The sequence below is a fragment of the Poecile atricapillus genome, chromosome Z, assembly GCF_030490865.1.
Source record: "Poecile atricapillus isolate bPoeAtr1 chromosome Z, bPoeAtr1.hap1, whole genome shotgun sequence".
Taxonomy (NCBI): Eukaryota; Metazoa; Chordata; class Aves; order Passeriformes; family Paridae; genus Poecile; species Poecile atricapillus.
Genome location: NC_081289.1, coordinates 63,560,285 through 63,579,453, shown reverse-complemented (window position 1 = coordinate 63,579,453; position 19,169 = coordinate 63,560,285). Strand labels below are relative to the sequence as shown.

At 34.8% G+C, this 19,169-nt stretch overlaps 1 protein-coding gene across 8 annotated transcripts in view; it reads left to right on the top strand.

Moving 5' to 3' along the window:
- LOC131573905 (coiled-coil domain-containing protein 91-like) overlaps positions 1-19,169 on the top strand; it is a 136,395-nt gene that overhangs the window by 90,327 nt on the left and 26,899 nt on the right. For 6 of the 8 annotated variants that reach the window (XM_058828269.1, XM_058828270.1, XM_058828272.1 and 3 more), the window contains 3 exons: positions 5,735-5,827; positions 6,005-6,073; positions 7,771-7,947. In XM_058828269.1, the coding sequence (XP_058684252.1) occupies positions 5,735-5,827; positions 6,005-6,073; positions 7,771-7,947 (339 nt within the window). Of the gene's footprint in view, positions 1-5,734; positions 5,828-6,004; positions 6,074-7,770; positions 7,948-12,808; positions 12,910-15,536; positions 15,670-19,169 lie in introns of those variants that run through there. The other 2 variants (XM_058828273.1, XM_058828274.1) reach the window with 2 other exon arrangements.

Here is a 19,169-nt window from a genome sequence, read left to right as displayed (position 1 = left end):
GATTTTCACAAAATTCTTCTTGACCCTCTCACGCTACTTTCCAGAGGGTAGGGGAGAAATACTAGTGTTTCTCTCCACTGTGGATTACCACTTTTTGGAAAAGTTTGAGGTTTTCTTCTATTTTTTATTTTTGTTTTTTAATCTCTTTCCTATCTTTTACTGGCCATCATGTCATGAGACAATTTGCTCTTCAGAATTTTTACAACTCAAAATTTTGCACTCTTAACCCTATAATCCCTGTCTAAGGAATAAAAGGAGGTAAATTACAGCTTTGTTGTCAAGAACTGTAAATGAGAGTGCTAGGCTATGGAAATCATCAGGTAAAGTGATTTAATAAAGAGCTGTAGTATTTGTTGTTCCTAAGCTAATGGCTTTTTAGATCTGAGTATCTCTACATAGTATTCAGCTCTCTGCTGTGACTTATCTATAACACGCACAGTGTGAATGTGCAGCCTTGGAAACTTACCCTGGGTGAAAACTTCCCTGGTGCTCCAAAGTGTAACTTTCACTGACATTTATCTTTCTGCCTCACTGATTTATGCACCAAACTTCCAGTTCTGTAGATGTCAGAAACTAAGTAAAGTTGTTTTGTTATTAACTGTTGGGTAATTGGATTCAAACTTCCAACATATTTAGATTGTGTTTTTACCTCTTTTCTGCTTCTTAGATTGTTGATTAATAGAAGAAACCATTACCTCAACTTCTGTTTAAAAATTTCATGGGACCATGCAGAGTTTAATTGCATGTAAGTCACCATCCTAACTTTCACAGGAAACCTAGAAGACACTTGGTTACTTTTCACAGGACCATTAGATCTGATGAACTCATTTTCTTACTTACAGGAGACAGATCACTCTGCCTTGAAAGCTTTAATTAGGTTTACATTTTGAAGCATGGGCAGTGTGCTCTTGACAGGTACAATTACCAGGAGAAAGTAGCCTCTCCATTGCTTGGGAGTTACAGTTCAGGGTGTATGTAGCTCTGAGTGGTACCCGAAATCTCAAAACTCTTCCATTCTTCCTTTAATACTCTCTGAGAAAGAGATGGACAGGTTGATAATTCTCACTTGTGGAAACTGCAAATGCGGAATGAGATTCATTCCACTCCCACCCTTTGTCTGGCTTTAATTCATGGTGAAAAAGGGAGGGTTTGTGAGATAAAGGTGCTTAGCTGGAGCCATTTAACTGAAGAGATGTGATCTTTAATTCTGCAGTTCAGAGGCCTTTACTATGGCTGAACAAAAATCTACAAGCCAAGTAAATGAACCTAAAACTTCCTCTTATCATCTGTTAGCTAAAAATACAAGGACACTTGAAAACTCTCAAATATGTAAGTGCTGAAGTGAAACTGTCACCTTCTGTTTGTTTTTAACCTTCAACACCCTTTAATAAATTTGTTTGAAAGACCAACTGAGGAAGCATTGATTGTATGTGAAGTTCACTGTGAGCATTTAGTACCAGACTCCAAAGTCATTCTATATGTCTAGAAATTCAATGTACCAAATGCTTCTCTATAATAATTTCTACTTAAAAGGATGTGTGGATTGTTTTAAAATCTCAGATACAAACCTAGCTGCCCCGACTAAAGAATAGTTCCAAAAGGGTTAGAATAACTTGTGATGCAGACCCATTTAAACTAACAGTTTGAAATTCTGTTGATAAAAATGAGTAACTTTCTCTGAATTACTGCTTTTTTCTTTTTCTTTTTTCTTTCTTTTTTTTTTTGCCAAAGTCTGAATGCTGTCATTGTATGGAAATAGCAAAAATTTCTTTGTTGACAGAAGCCTTTACTAGCCATAACTTCCCAGATTCCTGCTCAAGTGATATGCATAACCAAGATCCCTGAATATGCCTTTGAAATATCTGTGCTTCCGAAATAAGGAATTCAGATGCATTCAGGTGCATGCTTCTCTAGAAAATGGATTAATAATACCACCAAGATCACTCTTACATAATAAGCCCAGCTTTCCAGGACATTCCATGCCTCTATATGAGGACTAACTGCTGTGGGGCATAGTCCTGTGGAAAAAACCAAGACATTCTTGATTAGTAATTAAATTGCATATTAATTACATGCAGAATGGAAGCTTTCATATTGTATCCATACTAATTATGTCATGTGAGTTTTCTTGACTCAAGGCCTGTTTGAGGGAGAAGCAGTTCACATAATATTTTATTCTGTTTTCTCCATTTACTTTTTTTTCATATAATTTATGTAATGTAATAGCTTAAGTTTTCTCTCTGAAAAACTAGACTGACCAACTACATTCTGAAGCCAAATAAACAGTTCTCCAAGGTATTTCTCTGGGACTAATACAAGAGAATTTACTTTACTGGGTTGTATGGACAGCTGTTGCAACATCTGTGATGATAAATGATCTTTTGTAAGTTCAGATATGAAGGTAATAATCTATGGGAGGATTATTCCACATGAATAAGCATTTATATTACAACAGGAAAGGAGATACCAAGCTATTCACAAGAGACTTACCTTATTGAAATTATAAATTGTGTATTTCCATGAGAAGCAGTGATACTGTTTAATGTAAAGTTGCATTGAATTATGAAAGAAGTTGTTTTGAAAGCTTCTATTTTGAAAGCTAATAGGGTTTGTATTTGAATTTAGGTTTTTTATTTGTAAAATAAATATATTTTAAATAAACACATATTTTAAATAAATAAGTAGGGTTTTTATTTTTAAGAACATTTAGAAAGCATTCTAAAAATGTCCTTACAAATACTTACCTCTGGTATCTTGAAAAATATGAACTAGCATGTTTTTATAAACAGATGCAATTCTTCATGAAGTTATTGCTGAATTTCTGTGAATTCCATAAAATTCCAAATGCAATACCATATAGATTTTTTCTAGTCTGCCAAGGAAATAGGAGAGCCTATTTCAGTCAAAGTAATCACACCGTAGTCACAGAAGCCTTTGGTTTTTTGAATTGTTTACTTACTAGGCAACTTTTTTGTAGTTAGAGTAATTTTTGTAGATAAAGTTTTGGTTGTGATATCTGTATTTTTCAGGATTTCAGTTCTCTGATAGGTTAATGAGAAGTTATCTCTGCATGGAGGTTTAGATTATGTGAAGTGCTGTGGTCATCAACCTGTTTCACTGTCAGGGGAGACTGACATTGATTTTCTGCATTGGCCATGTGTATGTTCTATATTTTATTAATGCAAATATCTGCATTACTGTACTTCCAGGAAGGGCTTGAATACCTTGTTGTATGTACATGAAAAATAGAATTTTAAAACTTCGGAGTTTGGAAGCTGAAAATTTTGGTCCCATTGAGAATGTTGTGAAATACATGTGGTAGCTGTCCTGTTGTGGCAACTTGAAACGTGGATACAGGTGTCTTGGGTTGCAATCCAAGATGTAACCAGAAGTATGTATTTTATTACCATCTGTTAAAACCAGGTGGGGCAGTTTTCTTTATCTCTTCCATGAGCTATCCTCCCTGCAGGGAGATGTCTTCTGTTAACGGGCCATTGAGTCTCACTGCATGACTGATAAAATTACACCATCCCATTGGGAGATGCTCCACCCAGGGGGAGGAGCCAAGCATTCCTACCTGGATATAATTGGAGACTTGGAACACCACAGTCAGCCTTTCTCCATTGGATTCCCAGAGGAAGACTGTAACTATCTATACCACTGGACCTGCAGAAGAAAATTACATTGTTCTTCACGATCCTTGCTTTTACAGAACCACATCTGTCACTCCAGGAGTACTGCAGCCACCATTTAATTGGACTGCTACCAAAACCCTGACTAACAGGGTGTCAGGCTGTAGTCTGACTCTGTCAGTGGTTTGTTGGGTTTTATTTTGTGCTACTGAATTTTTATTTTAGTTTTCCTAGTGAAGAACTGTTATTCTTAGTCCCATATCTTTACCTGAGAGCCCCTCGATTTCAAGATTATAATGATTTTGGAGGTGGGGGGGAGAGGGGCAGTGCTTACATTTTTTCCATTTCAAAGAAGGTTCCTGCCTACCATAGCAGACGCCTGTATTTTCAAACCAAGATGACAGGCAATCCAGAAATACGATGGACAGTCTTCATATAAAACATGGCAATATGATGGTCAGAGTCAAGCTGGAATTCACTGCCTGCCAGGCTTGAGCTAGAAAGTTTCACATCACTGAGCAAACTGACTTACATGTTATTGCAAATGCTTTCAAGATGGAGATGATTTTCTCTAAGGAGCTCTCCTTAAAATCTCCTGTGCTGATTCTCAACAAGCAAAATAAAGATTCAGTATTTTGCTTGACATTTGAATTGAAGCTTGAATTTGTGGCATATGTCTGTGAAAATTATTTGCATGTGTTTGTTTTATATTGTGTCATTGCGAAATAACATATTTGTAACCTGTACGGTTAGTCAAGTGAAGAGTCATGGAGAGCATTTAACTAATAAAATCCATTTATTGTTTCACCTTTGAGTTACTGGGAAAATGTAATTTCTGTACGTGCCTTGATAAAGTTAATGTCTTCTTAAAACACAAGAAAAGGGAGTTACACATCATTAAGTATAAACATTATGTGAATTTTGCTATTCCTTCCACAGGTGTTTTCCATTAGAATATGTCTGCCACCTTCAGACCTATTTTAAGTAAATTCACAAGGAAATGCTTCATTACATGTTTCTCCTGGAAGGGCTGATAGGTGCTTTTTACTTAATAAAACAGTCTAAAAGTTTTCTATTCTTCAAATGAAAAAATATTTTTCAGAACATAGTACTGCATTTTGGTACTGTATTTCTAGCTGCCATTAGAGACACTTGAAATTAAAACATAATAAAATTTGTGAAACAGAAATGACTGTTTCTTAGATATGCTGGTGAAAGGGGAATTTGCCTGCTTAGCTGTGTAAAAAAATTGTCTGTTATATACACTTATATTAATATGAAACTCTACTGTAGCACATTCCTCTTGGTGATCTTATAAAATGTTATTACGTCGATACTGTATTTTCAGGTTATAATAGATCATCTCTTAAATCACTTGTAAAATAATGTACTGACTTGCTAGCAATTATATCATGACCAATACATAGCATCAATAATTTCCAGCAATAATTTTTAGTTTTGGGAAATAGCTTAGCTCTTACAGACAAAACCCACATCCTTCAAATTCTTTACTTGATACAGAGAAAAAAAAATGGTTCTTGTTTATGAATAGTTCTATATCTGCATATAGAATACATGGTCAATTCAGAGTTCATTTTCTCCCTGAAACAATGTTTAGGATGACAAGAAATTGACAAGAAAGCAGCATTCTCATTTGTTCACATTTCCTGGCTCCTGAGGGTCATGATATTGCAAATGGTTGAAAGAAATACATTTGGCCTTTTACTTTGTTTACATACACATATTGAGGTAGTGTAAGACTAATTTAAATTCTGCAACTGTTTAAGTGAAATAACATGTGGTGTTGCTTAGACCATTTTTATCAATTGTTTAAGTGTTGTTTCATTTTTCACCTTTCTTCCCAATACTTTTTAGACTGAAAGGAAATACTAATTTTTCAGGAAACTAAATATTTCTTATAATTGTAATTTTTTCCATGACATGAAATCACTAAAAGGAGTGCTGTGAATGTAAATTAACTGAATCTACATTTTAAGTAATTCTGTAAGTAATTGACAAGTCTAAGTGTCTTAGATTAATTATTTTTGTCTGTTTTACTCACTGGCTGTGTTTATCAAAATATGATTTTTTTTCCCTAATAGCATCAGCGACTTCTCGACATTTTAGAAGCAGAAAAGGAAGTGTTATCACAAAAGATAGAAGAAGCTATGATGCAGCAGTCACAAAAGCACAAGGTATTGCCTTTGTTTACCAAAACAATAAGAGATCAGCATCATGGAGTTTATTTGGAATGGTCCTGTCACAATTACTGACAGGAAGATGACGCTTTCTTAAGTACTTTGACTCTTTGAAATTATTTTTAGCCACTCTTTTACCATGTGTTGCAGTTTAATTTTTCATAATATTTGCAGGAAGTGCTGGACAAATGTTTGGATGAAGAAAGACAGAGAAGCAAGGAGGCTCTGGCAGCTGCTGCAAAGGTATTTCTCATTAATTAGCAGACATGCAATGTGGATTCCATGTGTGTCCTTTGAAATGCCAAGTTCAGACACTCACTTTTGTTTCATAACTATGTTTATCAAGCTCTGCATTCTTATCTGCGTTTAGAAGCTGGTTCTACTGAAAATGGACATATCTGCTATATCCCATGCCTTGATACAGAGATGTATCTTCATTCTCTTGAACAATAGCCTCTGAATTGTTTAGAACAAGAAGTCACAATATTGTAGTTCAGTTGTTGCTGAAACCTAAATATCTGTTTTTGTGGTCTTTTGACATCAATGCATCTTGATTTGAAGAGCTGGGTTGCAGGGTCAACAGATGATCTTAATAACACAATTAGCATCATGTCCTATTTAACTTTCATTGAATATGGTCATCTTCAGTGAGGAGAGAACTATTCTTAAAATCTTATATAAACAGGGACAGTTTACCAGGTTTTGAATTATTTTATATAAGCTGATGTTTGGATAAAAGTGATTATTCAGTTTTTAAATATGATTTCTCCTGCCTATTTCATTAGTAAGTACATTGGTATTAGGACAATTTTATAAATGTTAAGCTAGAATTAATTACTAATACTACTGTAGAATCCAGTACAAAAGTTCTGTTGCGTGTAATAATCTGGGGAAGGTAGTGATGGGTATCACCTAGCACAGTTCATCAGGCTATATTATAATTTTCTGTATGTCTTTTTTGTGTAGTATGTGAACGCTGGCTGAGCATCACACTGAATAGCAATCTGTAGTGCCACAAACATTTCTTACATGGTTGGTATCTACAGGAAAATGTGTGTATAATAAAAATCCTGATTTAATTATTACATTTTCAATATCTAAGTAAAAAAATCAAGTCCCAGTGAATTTAAAGAAACAGCTTTAGTTGGAAGTGTAGGTATCCGATGAATACAATATTTTTTGCTTTTTATGACTTAATTTGACCAGTTCCATATCACCTGCAAGGGGCATAGGAATGACCTATAGGCATATTAAAACTGAGGGAATTTGTGATTAAATTTTGTTAGCCCATGTTTGCTTATTTTGAACTTCAGTTTGCCGTTATTTATTTGTAGATATTATGCAGTGGTTGTCTTGCTGATACATATATTTGTGTGGCTACGCATGTGTGGAGCTGTTGGCTTCAAATTCTCAATGATTTCGGATAATGGTTGAATATAATGATTGGGGGAAAAAATAAAACAGTACTTCTTCTAGCATGACTAAGGAGCTTTGGGGGAGAAGACACATTTTTTTAAACTGTATGTTAGCTAATTTTCTATAGAAAATGTTCGGACAGATTTTGCACTTAAGGTATTTGTAGATAAGACCAGGAATATCTATTACATGGGAATATCAAGGGAGGCCCTTTTTTTAATTTTTGTTTTGTTTTTTGGGGGTTTTTTTGTGTTAAGCAAACTAGTTATGAATTCCTGAGTTTTTAGTAGATGGGAATTTAAGAGACTAACCTGTAACTTTCTTTTCCTTTCTGTAACTACACAAGTCATCGTCCAGAGGTAATACCTTTTGGTAGCACCACAAGATAAATTGAACCTCATAGTTCAGAAGTGAAAATATTCATATCCTATATCTTACCAGATCATAGACCTCATTAGAAGAAGTTGACACATATGAGTTAGTCATTCAGGTTGGGTGTGTTGCTCATCTGATCTGTTTTAAAGGCTGAAAATGAAGTAGTGCAGAAAGCTGTTCTGAAAGCAGTAAAGGAGGAGAGGAGAAATATGGAGAAGACTTATGCAGAAGAAAGAAAACTGTGGGAAGCAGAACGTGCTAGTCATAGAGAGAAGATTGCCCAGGCTGTTTCAGAAGCCATGGAAGAGCAAAGAAAGCAGAATCAGGTTAGTACGTTTTACCCCTCCATGCACCTGCTCTGTTACTTTTGAATGTCTTATGTTGTGGTTGTTGTGGGTTTTCTTGTGACATCTGTCAGTCATTTGATACTTGCAGTGCACAGCCAGCAGTTTATCTTCACTTTGACTGTACGTATGAAGAAAGTATGTATGTTCTGGTGCATACAGAACAAAATTCCTGTGACCTTTACAGGATCATACCTGGTTTTGTCCTCTGACTTCAAAATGAGTTTCAACAAGCAGCTCAGAGAGTGGCATTTATGCTGTAAACAGTTTAGATGACTTCCATACCTGTGGAAGACTAAAGACATTATATTTATTCCTTAGAGAACAGGTACAAAATAAAGAGGAGGTTATAAAAACTGGAAAGTTAAACCAGTAATGAACCAGAAATGTTTCTAGAGTTAATCATAGGAGAGGTGCTTCTATAATAAGAATTGTATGTCACTTAACACAAATTAGAGGGATATTCCCAACAGTGCTTTTAGCATTTCTACAAATTACAAATTAAATATGTTATAATAGCAATAAATTACTCTTCCAAAAGTTGAGTTTTGTGGTCTATGATGTTGGAAATACTTGGAGGAACAGCCTGTGAATTCACTGATTTTTTGATGACATATTCGACTGTTATAGCCTTCAGAAATTTAAGGAGCATATATTTCATTGATGTGTTGGAATTTGATACTGCTGTATTTTTTGTGCTGCATGAGAAAAAAAAACAAAACTTAAGAATTTGAAGTAAAAGAAAAGTACTCTTTGGAAACAGACACAATTTCTATTTCCAGTGTTAAACAAAATTATTAACCTCATATACCTAATAAGCTACAAAAAAAAAAGCTTTGATGCTATGCCATTATCATACTCTGTATTGCCTGAATTCCTAATGTGAATGGAATGATTTCTTTTTTTTATATCTTCTTTACTTCTTTTAAACGTAAACTATCAAATGGTAAAATGTCAATTTTCAAGAATTTCAGTGAGCCTTCAGGCAGTCAAACTCTTCTTCAGAGCAGAAGGCTAAGCAGCTGAGTTCAAAGCTGAGAACAATTTATTGGGCTTTAGTTAGATAAAAATAATTTAAGCTGTCCAGAATGAGAACTGGTACCAGTGGTGTAGAGAATGTATTCCTGGAAGGGAGAGTAGTAAAGTGTTTGATTACTGGAGTAATATCACATCTCGCTGGAGTTAATCTGGCTCTGTCACTTTGGTCTGTGACAGAAGTGGTTCACACCCCAGGAGCAGGATGACCTGAGGTACAACTAGAGCACTTGCTCTATGGCTTTTTGGCTGCCAGTCTGCGCTCTGAGGAGACAAGGATGAGAGGGAGGTCTTTTGCATGGGGCAATAGAGGATTTATTGCTCTGGGGAATCTTGGGGGCAAAAGACAGAAAATGCGAGCGTGCAACAGCTGAAATAGGGAGGTGGTTCAAAGGGAGGGTAGAAAGCATCAGCTAATCAGAGATATCCTGGGGAGGGTAAAAGACAGGGTTCACAAAATCATCATCCGATGAGGGAGGTAGGGGGGGAAAGTTGGGTCACATGGACTAATCAAGCATCGAAGTTTAGGGGATTTCCAAAGTTGAATTCCAAGTATGTGGTGGACCTAAGACAAGATTGACAGGAGACTCCGGGTAAATTGACAACATGCGGTGGGAGGGTCTCATTTGGACCAAACCATCAACTTAGATAATAACAGGACATACCATTAACAAGAAACACACTGTGACAGAGTAAGACAGTAATTCTGTAGCTTGTGGAACATGCATAGATTAATAGGAGGAGGACTACAGTAACAAAGTTTGATGGTCCCTGAAGATTTTTCATGAAAGAAAATAGCTGGGTGCTAGAGTTCAGTCAGGGTTTTGTAGTGATGGATTTGAGGGGCACTGGGTGTCAGTGTCCCAGATGTGGGAGAGATGTAGACTAAGCTGGGGTAGCAAGTTTGGACAGGTTTGCCTTCCCTCTGCAAGGTACTGCAGACTCTCTCATGGCTGATGTTGCCTTTGAAGTTGTCACAAGACAGGATGACATTAGAAGTAGTTAAATAGTGATGGATATATTCTTTGATAAAATCCAAAATACACTGCCATGTCAGCATTTCCCTGAGGAGGCAATTCAGGCCTCTCCAAGGGCCACGTTTTTCCACTCAAGCTTCTTTTAGATCAAGTAGTTCCTAGTGTGGAAGTACCTAGTGATGTGATGGTGAGCAGTACTGAGGTGTTGGAAGCACTTGTGATTAATTTTGCTGTAAATATCTTGCACTTTATGTAGTCCTTTAGTAGTATCATTAGTTAACTGCATTTCTTTTAATACCAAACAGTTCTGATGACTTTTATTGTAACAGGAATAATTTCTCGTATTTGGTTATAACATGATTATTTCACCTTCATGTCAGGTTCATTTTTCAAATACCTATTCTATTTTTAATTAAGGAAAAATGCAGATTTTTCTTGATATTTCCAAAATTCTATCACATCTATCTATGGAATATATGAAGTTACACTCTTTATTCTATAATTAATGAGTACAAATTCCCTGGGGAGGATGGACTTTCATGGACAAATTGGTTTCTTGGAGAAATTTTCCCTTCTTCCTATGCCAAGAACTTGGAAATCTCCCTTAGGCTGTTGCAATTATAAGCATACATGAAGTACTAAAATTTTCTGTCAGCAAAAGAAGTCCTGCAGAGCTGATGTGCCAAATGATAACTTATATGTGGTGTCAGATACGACTTTGGTTTAACAATGAACAACACTGGGGCCTATAAGGCGCTTTGTGTGTGGGCATTCATTTTTTTCTGTGAAAATTTGAAGCCTTCCACACAGACTTGTTTCTTATTTATGTTTTGTTTTCTGTAAGATTTGTCTTACGGAAGCTATAGCTGTACTCTTGACTCTCTTGCAGTTGTCATTTAGGCAGTATATTAAGTCAGCTCTGTAATGGCCTAAATGCAAACACAGTCTAACATTTTAGAAAATGAAATGTAAAAAAATGCTAGAATAAAACTTTATTTTGCTGTAAATTATTTCAAAGATATTTTATTTATTGACTTGAACTAAAAAAAAAAATTAGCATAGTATTAAAGAGTAGTTTTCCTTCACTAATGTGGTAAGTCTGCGAAATGGGAAGATCACAAAGTCTTCTGCGAATAGGTGTGGCAGAATGGCTTACAGTCAAAGTGCCCATAAATAACTCTAGGAATACTTAATGGAAAAATTCAGAAACACTGAAAATTTTATTATTTTCTTTGAGATGCAAACGTGTAGAGAAAAAGGCATTTTCATCTCTATGGTGCAAGAGTTGATAAAAGACATGTTTTAAAAACTGTAGCACCACTGTGTATCTGTAAAACATTTAAATTATTAAAAACAGGGAAAATAAATTTCTGTGTCAAAGTGGAATGAAATTGTTGGCTTCTCCTTTACCTTCTAGACCAGAGAAACATGATGTAGGAGTTTTGATTCATTGGTTTAAAAGAGTAATTTGCTATCCACTAATTTTCTTTATTAAAATAAAATATGTTGGCTTTTTTCACCAGTTTTTAAACACATGCACTAGAAGTTATATGGCTATATAGGTGAAAGCAAATGGAAAAAAATATTGAAGTATGGTTTATTTACATTTCATTGATTAGGTAGCTTTAGCAGAAGAGCAGTAAAGGTTTGAAGATCACACTTGTGCTGAATTAGGCAGTGAAATTTCCTGTCATCACCTAAATAATTTGTTTAAAAGAAGAAAAGATGAGTGTTTCCTTTGAAGGGATGATACAGGTATTATTTTAGACTTTTTTGGTGGTGTTGTTGCAGAGTGGCCAAGGAAGAGACCCAAAGGGGATGCAAATCTGGGAGGTATATGCAGATGCCTTCTTCTCAGGAGATATTCATGCTTAACAAAACTTTGTCCTTTAATAAAATGTTTGTCCTCAGTCAAATTGTTGTCAAATCTGCAGATAAGGAAATACTATTTCCATATAAGATTTATTATACTAATTTAACATTGTCTGAGAAAAATCGGGAGACTTAAAGACAGTTTAATAAATAAATCCTATTTAATATCAAATACTTTGTTACAAAATATGAAAGAGCAGAGTAAATGTAAATTTACAGTGAAAGCGGGACCTAAGACATACTGAGTTAATATTTCAACTTGATGGAGCAACCTTGACATACCCCCTTCTTTGTTTTTTCTTTAAGAAATTAAAGGATTACAGTAACATGAATGTTGTTTTGTTGGATTTTTTATGGAAAGCTTTTCATTAAAGCTTTGACTGTTCCAGTGACTTCGGATCTTTCCTTAGAGACACGGTATTTGTACTTAAAATAAAGGTATTATTTTTTGAAGCCTTATCATTCTGAAGGTATAAATGAGATATTTTACATCACCAGAGAAATGGAAAAATGTTTTTTTAGAGCACTCTCTTGAGGCTGTGAAGTAGTAAAAGTCCAGATGACTTCCATTTTGGTTGAGACCTGACAGCATCTTCAGATTTTAGAACTCTGTTATTCAGCTGCTTCATGCTTTTGTAAGAGTTTTTTGTGGTTTTGTTTGGTTGATTTTTTATTTTTTTTTTTATTTAGAAGAGCATTCTCACTTTAGGGAAAAAGCAGGATTGCATTTTAAATCAGGAAGAACAAGCTCTCCTTGAAAAAAATGAGTAGTCTTTTGATTAAAGATTATGTTCATTTGCATAGGAACTTCCTGATCCTTTTACAGCTCATTGAAAAGTCATCATAGATTAGGAACTCATTTATTCAGACTGGGTGTAGCTTGGCATATCTCCAGTATTTTCTTTTCTGTTTTTTTTCTTTTTCAAACTCCATTGTCTGGCTTTTTTTTTTTTTTACAGTTGCATCTTCGCTGCAAGAGGAGTTTAATGTCTGGTAGTTGTCAGTGCTGAGAAGAATACCTGGTGAAATTCCTCTGCTAGATTTTTTTTTTTTTTTTTTTCTGGAGCATCTATTTAAATAAAAAGTGGATATCCTCTAGATAAGTAGAAAGTATGGCAGGTTGTGTGGCTGAGGCAGAAGCTTTTTACCCCAGAATTCAAAATTGCAATTAATCTCCTGGGGTACAACCCTAAACAGAAAAAACAATAGACAATTCTCTCTATCCTTTGTTACATTTATTTTTACTCATTGAGAAGACTGAAGTGCAAAAATTCTTTGGGGATATTGGATGATGTTATTATTTATATCCATACAATTCTGAATAAAGGCTGCTATATTAAATTCATAATTAGGGGGGAATGCAGAGTAGCTCCCATAGCTATAATGCACAGAGCTCTCTGCATGGCAGTTATCATTTTACAGAGCCAAATACACAGCTACATAAAGGAGATGAAATTCATGATGGTGTGGGAGAGAATTAGCAAAAGAAACTGAAGAGAATTTATGCACCAGTATTGTTTTTTAAAAATAAATTCATTAAAAGTAAAATAAAGCTGTCAGCTGCAGGCTGAGTCCTGGAAATTTAAGTCCCTCTCATCGCTTAAAATAAGTAATTATGCTAAGGCATTTGAAGCAAAGAATGACGCCTTTGTCATTTCCTGAAGTCTTAAATTTAAAATACTGTATATAATCAAGTATAGTTTACCCTAATTCTCCAGGAAGAGAGAGCATGAGTTCATCTGCCATAATCCACACAGCAGATCCATTAGAGACTAAAGTGTTCTGAAGGCTGCAAATATTTAGGAAAGAGAGGAAAAAAAAAAAAAAGAGGAACCTTTCATTTATTAAAAGAACTAACATAAACTCTGCTTCCTGTTGGACATGAGAAAAAGCACTAAGGCAAAATTATCTTACCAGTGAGAAAGTATTTCAGGAAAGCTGAGGCTGTGGTGTCTCATTCAGCCAAGCCACAACTGAGATATACTGAGATATACAAAGAAAAAATATTTTTGCAAGAAAAATTAACTAAAATGCTTATTAAAAAAAGAATAATAAAAGAGAACTTTCCAGTGGTCTTTGCTGAGTAAATCTTTAAGAATTAAAGATGATTAAGAATGTTTGCATTTCTGAATGTGATGTGTTTTTTGTGATGTGTTTTTTGCTGAACAATAAATTTGTAATCTATGGTCTTAGCATGAATACAATTTTACTGGCAAACATCTACATAGCTGAAAAATGGTGTTTAATGGATTTCCATGGGTTTATGAATATCAGCATATGCCATTGCTTAGAAGGTGAAAGAAAAATGTCTAGGACACCTGGTGCTAAATCCTAAAGAGTGAACTACCTGCTATATTATCAAAACTTTTTTGGCTCTCATCTACTTGAGGGAGTGCTTCTGTTAGTAGTGCAGCAAGCCTGAAGGAATTTGGTATTGAAATTCTTAGGAATTTCCACACCCAGTCATTTCTAAGGGAATAAAAGATAAGTAAATGAAAACGTGCAGTTGTTGCCTTTATTCCTAAAGAACTGGCTTTTGATTCTTTTCTGCAACTGCTAAAATTAGCTGTTAAATTTTTGTTGAAAATTACTGTTTGTCTAAATATTTTTCCCCACTACCCAGCATTTGAGAAGGTTGTAAGGACTAAGAAGGAAAAAAGGTTTTCTAAAAAGTTACTAGCTTTCAGACAGATTTACTAGCTATTAAATGGCCCTTTCTTAGCCCTGTAATCTATAAAAAACCATTTTTATTCACGCACCAAATAAGTAGGTACTGAAGAAATTTTTTGGTGGAGAGTGTAAGGGGAAAAGAGGAAATATATGGGGACTATACATTTGCCTTGTCTTTTCATTGTCCAGTGCAAGATTGTCTCTTCGTTCATATCAAATTTGGATGTCTAATTTCACTTTTTCCACCATGGCCCCTTTGCAAGCTATTTCTGTATACAAGGAAAACCCTGATAAACCTCTGTGAAATTCTTTATAAATGCACCACTCTCACTCAAAGGTTTCTTAGTCTTTCTTTTTCCTTCCCCACTTCCCAAAACTTTCTGCACCCTCAAGACCAACCTGTTGCTTGTTGCTCTGGACTGTATCATGGTTTTATTTCAGATCTAACTGTAACTATAATTTTTTGTTTTCAGCATGCATTTGGCATCATATCTATAGGAGATGAAATATCATATGTAAAAACAAAGGTGCAATCTTCATACAAGCTCCCACTTTTCCTTTATTTTTATTAATGCATTTGTTTCTCTTCTTTGAAAATTCTGCCGAAATTACTGTTGCAACTTTCCAGACCTTTACTCCATCATTCTTTCTCTGTTAAGTAGGCTATAAACTGGTTTTTTACCTGTTTCAGGGTTTGCTGTTGTCTCTTTTTCATCATTAATCACTCTATTAGTAGTATTTGTTACCAGAAGATCAGCTTTTACCTATATTGGTATACCAATACCTATATTGGTATTTCTTGCCCTTCTTCTATGGTTTTTATTTTTTTTTTTAACTAGGGAAGATTTTAATGTGATGCAATATTAATTTAATTTCCTCAAAATTTAATTTATTTATCCTCAAAGCTCTTAGTGTCTATGATAAACAGAGCTTTGAGGGCATTGCCAGTTAAGAGAATGCAAACTACTATGTTTATCAGTCTCTTTTTCCACTTATTATTTTTTTCATCTTTTACAGGGGTTGCAGAGTCCTGTGGAGGAGTCAGAGTTTGAAATATTCCCTTTATTCTGTTTCTGAAGTACTTAGCAAAGTGGCATATTTTTTTAATGTAATTTCAGAAATAACTTTTTACAACTCTATTGGATTTTGATCGGATGGGTCAGTGCTAATCTTCGAAAGAATAAATGGTTTTTCACTAACAGGCTTGGACTGTTGTACCATTGTTCTTTATGCTCCGTGTTTGTGGACTAGCACAAGAAGTTGTTGGGTTTTTTTCCTCTGTTTCCCAATTCCTACCTAAATAGTCTATTGATAATATGGTATCACACAGTGTGCTGGAGAAGAACTTGCTCTTCAAAGGATCTCTTCTCCTGTTTCTATTGCCTTTCTTGTTCAGCTTTCAGTGGGAGAGTGTGCTTACATTTCTCTCAAGAAGGTAGCAAACCATTTTTTTCAGTTTTACTTTCTCTTGTTTTTCCATCGTCTTGCAGAAACATTCTTGTGGCCAATGTTTGTAGAGACACATTAAAAGAAAATGTTGTGTAATCTTGAATGTGTGAGGAAGGACACAACTCAGTAGCACCGGGTGGAAAGAGATCCCTGCCATTAGATGAGTTTATTTTTAATCTGCTTGCAAAATCTGGAAAAGGAATCATTCACTGCATACAGACTCATGTCTGACTTCAGAAGTAGATTGTAGTAGTTTATAACCACAGACATTATAATTTGAGGGTTACTATTTTCTGAAAAACCACTAACATTGCAGTCTGTGGTTGCATTTCCTAGATAAAGTTTAGTGCTGCCACCTGATTCTTGAGTGGAAACAAAAGAGCTTTCCTATAAAATTACAAAGCAACATATGGCTTGGTTTACTTTTTAAATAATGTCTGGAGTTCTCTGGTGTATCAAGTACACTACTTTTTCTTTCTGTCTTCCTAGAGATGTATATGTTGTGATTGTGTGGTTGTCATTTCTAATACATGACTGATTTCTCATGGTGTCAAATTGAGTATTTGAATAATTGTATTTTTTTTTTATTAGGTATTCTTAATTTCTAACTGGTGTCATGTCAAAGCATGTGTATCAAGAGTCCTGTAAGGGAGCCAGCTTAGTGAATATAATTTGGTACCCAGCCCCTAATCAAATATGTTAAAAAAAATAAAGGGAAGAGGAAGGAGAAGAAGAATTGCACCTCAGATGCCATTTTGTGAAGTGTTCTTCCTTAACTTCTTACAGGAAACTGTTTTTTTCTATTTTCTTGACTCTATTGAAATAGCACTAAGGGGCTCAAATAATGATTTACCCTTTGTAGTAAAAGATGAAATAAGGGCCAATTTTTACCTTTGCAACCAAAATCTAAATTAGGATAGAATCTAAAGGTAGATAAAGTATTAAAGAGGAAAGAGTGAAAAGATGAAGGAAAAGTAAACATATGCTGAGAAAATGCACCTGCAGCTAAGGCTTTGTTTAACAGTAATAGGTAATGTCTGAATTTGAATGCCTTTATATTAGTTGATAATTTACTGTAACAGTGGAAATAGAGGAAAAAGACAGACAATGACTGAGTACTTAGAAGAGAGCACTTAGTGGAAGGTCTTATAATAGAAGTGAGGGTTTTTGTCACAGAAGGAAAAAGTAATATCATTGATTAAGATCAAAAGTATATGACTGAGTTGTCTAAGGAACTATTGTGCAGTGTTTGCTCCTTGAAGACTTCTGAAAACTGAATGAAAGGTATAAAAGAGTTTTCTTTCCATTTATTGATATCACAGAAAAGCTGTCTTTTGATACTCTTGTCGTTTGCCATTTTGAACTGCAGGTATGGGACAGTACAAACCAAGTCACCCAGTTCAGGAGCATTGGAAGATGTTGTAAGGCCTGGTTTTTAAACAATAACGTGTGAAGAAAGCTGTGTGTTTTATGAAACTGCTTCATTTCTTCTGAATTCAGTGAGCAGGGTAACATTTCAACTCAGATGAGAAACAAATATTCAGATCTCAGAGAAATAGATCTATATGATTCCTCCTAGGGTATGGTCAGTGAATAATCACAGAAAAACCCCAACAAATCAAAAGTGTTGTGGACAACTTCCAGCAGTCTGGTAAATCCAGACATTGGGATGAAGCCCACTAAAGCAGGAGTCTTCTTGTGCACATGAGATTGTCCAGTCTGGTGGCTACACGATCTGTCTGGTGACAGTAACTGCTGAGATGATTTTCAGGAGGTAACAGGAGGTGATCAGTGTCTGAAGCAGAGAACTGTTTATAAATTGGGAAGACACATCAGCACTTAATTTGGTTAACTAGAATGTGGTAGATGAATCATAGAATCACTTAGATTGGAAAAGATCCTTAAGACTGAGTCTCTCTGTTAACCTCATACTGCCAAGGCCACCACTAACCCATGTTCCCAAGTGCCACACCTAAACATTTTTTAAATACTTCTAGGGATGGTGATTTAACCACAACCCCGGGGACTTGTGCCAATACCAGTGGAAATGAAGAAGAATTCTTTCCAATTTTACATTTTCTGTTTTAATGTCAGTGTAATAAATAGTGTTCCATAAGGGTATTGCTAGTGGTTTCTGTTTTCTTGCATTTTATTGATAGACTTGTAGAATTTAATTGTGTTTTTATTTTGACTTTATAGTCCAAATACTTATTTGGACTATGTAGTGTTTCAAGTATTGTATCAAGGATATGTAACATACTTTAATTGATAGTAAGTATTTAATGGGTGTAAAATGTTCTACATATTAAGATCTAGCAGTTTATCAGTTCTGTAATTTGCTTTGAAGAGTTTAATGGGATATATTAAGGGATTTTTTTCCATTCTAACACAAGAGAGTATTTTGGGACCTTTTGACAAATTAAACTGGCATGAGAATATAATTATAGAAACAGCATATTTCTGTAATATGTAATTTTCTACTACTTTTTCTGTTGGTCTTGCTAGCGTTCTATAGTGAAATATCTTTTTCTCAGGATTTTTCTTTGGTACACTGAATTAAAATTGAAAAAAATCAAAATAATGTTTCACAACTATGATTTTCATGTGTACTCTGCTCCAGAACAGTGGGGACTACATAGTTACACATTTTAAATTTGGGATTTTAGACTTTCACTGCTATAAAAATAGCAAAAATGTAGTTTTGCAGAAACTCTTCTATTTCAGCTGAAATAGAGCTTTCTTTTTCAGTTGAATAACTTCCACTGAAGTTATAATTAGGTGGATTATTCATTTTGTACATTAACAGCATATTGTAAAATGTCACTCTTAAATAAACAGATGAATTATGCAACTTCATAAATATCTTCTACTTCCAAAACCTTAGAATTCCACCTGTCCTCCAGCCAACCTTCCCCACTCCCCCAAATCCAAGTTGTAAATATGTATCATAAAATGTCTGTATTGCTCTGCAGTCAAGCAGACCTGTAAACAAATATGTGGGTAATGCAGTGTTTGTCTAACAAGTGAAGAGTAATAAGAAATCTATTTATATTTACCTTTGATTTTCTAAAAGTTTTGATTTAAAAGAACCCAAAAACATAAATCATGTGTGTGAATAAAAACACTGGAAGGCATGTTGTGTTCCTATTTGAACTACTGAGGTTTTTTCCGTTATTTCCTGCTTAATTCTTCAGGTGCAAT